Raw genomic sequence first — 6,684 nt, 5'->3', positions numbered from 1 at the left:
CCAAGATGGACAAAGCTCAGATCCACGATATCGTCTTAGTCGGCGGTTCTACGAGGATCCCTAAGATCCAAAGACTTCTTCAGGATTTCTTCAATGGCCGAGAGTTGAACAAGAGCATCAATCCTGACGAAGCGGTGGCTTACGGTGCCGCGGTCCAGGCAGCCATCCTCATGGGTGACACATCCGGGAACGTTCAGGATCTGCTCCTGCTGGACGTGGCACCACTCTCCCTGGGCATCGAGACTGCTGGAGGAGTGATGACCGCCCTCATCAGACGCAACACCACAATCCCCACCAAGCAGACCCAAGTATTTAGTACGTACACCGACAACCAGCCCGGCGTCCTCATTCAAGTCTATGAAGGTGAGAGAGCCATGACTAAGGATAACAACCTGCTCGGGAAGTTCGATCTCACAGGGATCCCTCCTGCACCGAGAGGTGTCCCTCAGATCGAGGTAACCTTCGACGTCGATGCCAACGGTATCCTGAACGTCTCGGCTGCCGACAAGAGCACTGGCAAAGAAAACAAGATCACCATAACCAACGATAAAGGCAGGCTGAGCAAAGAGGAGATCGAACGGATGGTCCAGGAGGCGGATACGTACAAAGCGCAAGACGATCGCCAGCGAGAGAAAATCGCGGCCAAAAATTCCCTCGAGTCGTACGCCTTCAACATGAAGAACAGCGTCGAGGACGACAACATGAAGGGCAAGATCGGCGAAGATGACAAGAACAGGGTGCTGGAGAAGTGCAACCAGGCCATCGGCTGGCTGGAGAATAACCAGCTCGCTGAGCAGGAGGAGTACGAGCATCAGCAGAAAGACCTAGAGAAGGTCTGCAATCCTATCGTCAGCAAGCTGTACCAGGGAGGCATGCCAACAGGAAGCTGTGGAGATCAGGCACGTGCCAGTTCGGGCAACGCTTCCCAAGGACCAACGATCGAAGAGGTTGACTAAGTTTCCTCTGAATGTAAAATATGAAGCGCAGCACTGATGTTCATTGTTTTGTTTTTTCTAGATGTACTTATTTAGTTTTGGGGTTCATGATTCCTTAGTTCGGGTTATCGAGCGCAGCTACAAACATTCTTTTAGTGGCATCTGAGGTTCATTGGCATTGAATTGTACTGTATGTGTTTTCGTACTGTACTGAGTTGATCACATATTGTAGTGCATGACTGTGCCACCTTAAATTGGGCTTAAGAGCATCCACATGACTTTACTATTTAAAAAAATTACAATTTAAAGTAGCTTTTGGTTCCTTTTCCTACAATGTTCAGTTCTGAGCTTTCGTTGCATGCAGTGAAATATCTGTACTGTTTTATCTATTGGGGTTTTTTGTATGAAATAAAAATAGTTTCATATGTGTGTTGGATTGTAAAATAGGATCAGCAGTGCAACTAATGTATGAATCTGTGTGGTTAAGTTAAACATTTTTACTATATTTACTTATTGTGCGGACACATCCTCACTCCTGTCCTTGTGTTTCTCTGTGCAAAACTGAGTGTCTTGTTTATTCTTCTGCTGTTATTGTAAATAGTTCAAAAGTCTGTTAAATAAATATAAATAATACAAACATTATTGTGTCTGTCTTCATCTTGTCATGATTTTTTCAGCTTCCCTGTTTAAGGGCTTGGAAGTAGTGCAGTAGTATAATACGCTATCATCAGGCATCTACACGGACCTGGTTGGCTAGTCTGGGGTGGGGTGGGGTGGGGTTTTTTGGGGATGGCTGAACGGTCTAGCCATTGGGAGGTTCACGTGTCAGTGCTGGTTCCAGACATCTATCAAAAAGTGTTCCAAATTAGGTACATGGACCAGATATGCTGTGGTGACCCCTAAATACGGGATCACCCGAAAAACCCCTACTTTGGCAAGCTGTAGCCTAGTGCTTAAGGTACAGGACTAGTAATCAGAAGGTCGCTGGTTCAAGCCCCACTACTGCCAGATTGCTGCTGTTGGGCCCTTGAGCAAGGCCCTTAACCCTCAATTGCTCAGACTGTATACTCCAACTGTACTGTAAGTCGCTTTGGATAAGGGTGTCTGCTAAATGCCAAAAATGTAAATATAAATGTCATTATTATTGCCTGACCCAGCCAGCGTGGTGGTGCTGCACAACTCCATGGTTCCAAATAAGCAGGTTTGAGCCTTGCCTCTAGGCTCTTATGTCCTCTCTGTGTCAGTGTAGGTTTCAAATCTGAATCTGTTCAGTGTTAAACATCTGCATGAATAAATTTAAATAAATATTCATGATGGGTGACCTTTGTTCGCACGTTGCCATGGTGATGGTGGACGCTGGCGCATTTGGCTGCCGCTACCGTTACCGTATTTTACCGTATTTTATTGTATTTTTATCGTTTTTCGTTTTCATCTTTTTACACACCTTGTGGATCTATTTCTTTTATGTTACTTTTGATACTTTTATTTGTGCTTTTGATACTTTTTGTTCTTTCTACTGTACATCGCGTCTGCGGCCGGTGGTGAACGGTGGATGAGTTTTCCTGGGATCGGCACGATGTTGAACTATTCCGTTGACCAGCTGAGGAAGTTCAACAACTGCACTACTCCATCGTGTATTTCAGTCATCAAACAGCTTGGACTCCTTCGCCGGCCTCGTTATATTCACAGGGGCTCCCGGAGAAAGCTTGTTTATCTTCGAAACGGTAACGCTATTCCATCCTTCTGGTCAGCCGTGCGCACTGTCGCTCCGCAAACACGTCATCAGAGCGCTGCTGCCTTGCACACCAGTAGCGGTGTAGTCTCCATGACAACGCTGTCCACGGAGTGGGATGGGAAACGCGGAGTGGACTTAGCAAATCTCCGTTCTCTTCCTCGTTCCTCACAGCCAACTACACAACAATACCACTTGAAAATGGCATTGCTTAATGTTCGTTCACTCAACACAAAAAGTACTGTACTCAGTGAATTTATATCTGACAGTGAACTAGACTTTTTCTGTCTCACTGAAACTTGGCATAAACCCTTGGATTATTTTATGTTAAATCAGACCACGCCAATGGGATACTCGTATATTGATGAACCTCGTATGGAAGGGCGAGGTGGTGGTGTTGCTGCAGTCTATAGGGATGATATTAAAATAACCACTTTGTCTTTTCCTGCTGCTCTTTCTTTTGAACACCTGGCTTTCAAGTTGTCAGGGCCTACTCCTCTGGTCACTGCTGTAGTTTATCGTCCGCCAAAGCCAAACGCTTCCTTTCTCTCTGATTTTTCAGATTTTTTAACCCAGCTTAGTGCCCTCTCATCCTCTGTACTGCTTATGGGTGATTTTAACATCCATATTGATGACAACAACTGTAAATTTGCCAGGGAATTTTTGGAATTGTTACAGTGTTTTAATTTCACACAACATATACATTTTCCAACTCATAAAAAAGGTCATACTCTTGACCTTGTCTGCTCTACTGGTGTCCTAGTTCATCAGCCGTCCAGCCATGACCTTACTGTCTCTGATCATTTGACAATCATCATGGACATTGAGGTCACTAGGCCCATCACTAGAGCTAAACGTAAAATATCCTTCAGGAATCTTCAATATATCTCTCCCTCTGCTTTCTCAGATTCTCTTGTTAAAAAGATGTCTGTCTGTCCTGTACTGTCTAGTAATTCATCTGACCTTGTCGATTACTATAATGACATACTCGCCTCATGTCTTGATGAGCTGGCTCCTTTGAGAACCAAATTTGTTTCATTTAGTCATTCTGCACCATGGTACACAATTGAGCTTCACCAAATGAAATCCCGTAAACGCCAGCTTGAAAGACTTTATAAGAAAACCGGTCTAACAGTACATTATCAGATTTATTCTGATTATCTTCAACATTACAAAGACGCTCTTACGGCAGCCCGATCCACTTACTATTCCGAACTCATACATGCTGGATCAACAAATCCTAAGACTCTCTTTTCCACAATAAATAAACTTCTCAAACCAGTTGACAATACTACCAATTCCTTTACAGTTGACAAGTGTAACTCTTACCTCTCATTTTTTCAAACAAAAGTTGAGAATATCCACAATTTTCTGACAGTTTCCCCTGTCATCTCTGTTTCTCCGCCTATCTCATCTCAATTTATTACCCAGCCTCTGTCTCAGTTCTCACCTGTGTCTCTTTTGGACCTATCTGAGATCTTAACAGGGATGCGAAGCTCCACTTGTGTTTTGGATCCTGCTCCATCAAAACTTGTTAAGGGTTGTTTTCCAGTTATCTCATCACTTATCACAGAGATAATCAATTCCTCTCTTAGTTCTGGCTCAGTCCCTCAATCACTCAAATTGGCTGCTGTTACTCCCATACTTAAAAAACCTGGACTTGACTCTAACATTATGAGTAACTTTCGGCCCATTTCCAATCTTCCATTTCTGTCGAAAATACTGGAACGTGTTGTTGCCTCACAGCTCAAAGATCACCTAAATTCCAATAATCTATTTGAATCATTTCAGTCTGGTTTCCGCCCCCAGCACAGCACTGAGTCAGCCCTCCTCAAAGTCACAAATGACCTTCTTCTTTCCTCAGACTCTGGACAAATTAATATTCTCGTCCTCCTTGATCTTACTGCAGCTTTTGACACCATTAATCACTCCATTCTTCTGTCCCGCCTTGAATCCTCTGTCAACATCACTGGTACTGCCCTTTTGTGGTTAAGGTCATATCTCATAAACAGACAACAGTTTGTTAATATCAACAATTGTAGTTCTGCCATTGCTCCACTGTCCCAAGGCGTTCCCCAAGGCTCAGTGTTAGGTCCCCTTTTGTTTATTCTTTATATGCTCCCCCTTGGTGACATCATACGTCGGCATGGTTTACATTTCCACTGTTATGCTGATGATATTCAGCTTTACATCTCCTCCAAATCCATTAATACTGAACTTCACTCCACTCTGACAAATTGCATCACTGAAATGAAATTGTGGATGAAAGCTAATTTCCTCAAATTAAACTGTGAAAAATCAGATATGATCATCGTAGGTCCTACAACCCTGGCAAAAACCACAAAAAATTTTCAAATTACCATTGATAATGACACTTTGTCTCCGTCTTCTAACATCCGAAATCTTGGTGTAATTTTTGATAGCAACCTCTCTTTTGACCGCCATGTAAATCACATCACCAAAACTGCTTTCTTTCATCTAAAAAACATAGCACGTCTACGTCCATCACTCTCCTTTTCTGCCGCCGAAACCTTGATTCATGCTTTTATTACATCCAGAATTGATTATTGCAATAGCATCCTTTATGGTACATCTAACAAAATCCTAAAAAAACTTCAGTATATCCAGAATTCAGCTGCTCGCCTCCTTACTCATACTCGCTCCCGTGATCATATTACACCTGTTCTACAAAAACTTCATTGGCTTCCCGTTGCTCAACGCATTCAATTCAAAATTCTTCTATTCACTCACAAAGCTCTCCATAATCAGGCCCCATCCTACCTCACCGACCTGCTCCATCAGCACATTCCCTCCCGTAGCCTTCGCTCTTCTGAGGCTAACCTACTGTCCATACCCTCTAGGACCAAGCACTGGACCTGGGGTGACAGGGCCTTTTCCATAGCTGCTCCATCTTTATGGAATGCTCTCCCCAAACACCTACGAGATTGTCCTGACCTGTCCAAATTCAAGTCACTTCTCAAAACTCATCTATTCAATATGGCATTTAACTTGTAACAACACGAAATAAATGCTTTTATTTTTGCTATTCTTTTTAATAGTTTTTATACTTAGATCACGACAGAAATGTGAAGTCCTAGATCCTAAAACTTGTAAAGTTTTCAGTTTCCTGATTGCATGTAAATCTGTCCTGTTTCTGTCTAATTTTAAGAAATTGTTCTATATTTGTTGTTCTCTCTCATAATTTAGCTAATTTTTAATGAACTGTCTTATGCTGCTCTCTTTGTTTTTATCTTAATTATTCTTGATGTTGATGTACTATTTTGATTTTGTACTATGATTTGTATGGTGTATGTACGTATTTGTTTTGATTATTTGTCTTATGTAAAGCGTCTTTGAGTATCTTGAAAAGCGCTATATAAATAAAATGTATTATTATTATTATTATTATAAGCATCTGCCCCCAAAATGTATTTGCATGTCCAGGATGCCCAGAGTTCCAGGATTACGTTGTAAACACCCTGATCAGATCACCAAAGACAAAAATAATTCACTAGATGGCGACAGCGTCCATCAATAGAATCACCAACCCGAGCTCAGAAGGTGATGGTCTCCTAACAGAAAAGTTCCACAGAACTAAATGACCTGTTTAGTAAAATAAAGAAACATTACGACATTATAATTCAACAGTTTCTTAACGGAGCCTTTAAACACTATGTAGAACAAGGATGTGTGGCTGCAGGTTTTCATACCAACCAGACAAGAGCTAATAAACCTGATCAGGTGTTTGAAGACCCAAACTGACTGATGAAAGAGGTGGAAGTCACTGTGCTGTCATTGCTTTGTGATGGTTGGCTGCACAGATGGGTCAGCTTTCTCCACTGCCCTCTGTCTTGTGTCGCCTGTAGCAGTCTAGCCCTGTCATGATGTTGCAGTCCAGATTAAACTTCCTTGTCTTTAGGGTTTTTCCACAAGTCCTGCTTCAACACTGCCTTTAATATTGGCATATGGGTGCCTCATTACATGCCCAGAATGCAGTTAGCATCTACCAGAAGTGCA

The 6,684-nt window shown here is 42.4% G+C and overlaps 1 protein-coding gene across 1 annotated transcript in view; it reads left to right on the top strand.

The window, feature by feature from the left end:
• Positions 1-1,574, top strand: part of LOC134335859 (heat shock 70 kDa protein 1-like) — a 15,558-nt gene extending 13,984 nt beyond the window's left edge. The window contains exon 2 of the mRNA XM_063018465.1: positions 1-1,574. This exon is cut by the window's left edge and continues 993 nt beyond it. Coding sequence (XP_062874535.1) covers positions 1-956 — 956 coding nt within the window. The 3' untranslated portion in view covers positions 957-1,574.
• Positions 1,575-6,684: the final 5,110 nt, after the last annotated feature.

Source organism: Trichomycterus rosablanca, chromosome 22 (genome assembly GCF_030014385.1).
Source record: "Trichomycterus rosablanca isolate fTriRos1 chromosome 22, fTriRos1.hap1, whole genome shotgun sequence".
Taxonomy (NCBI): Eukaryota; Metazoa; Chordata; class Actinopteri; order Siluriformes; family Trichomycteridae; genus Trichomycterus; species Trichomycterus rosablanca.
Note: the sequence above shows the minus strand (reverse complement) of the source record. Positions and strands in the feature narration are given on the sequence as shown.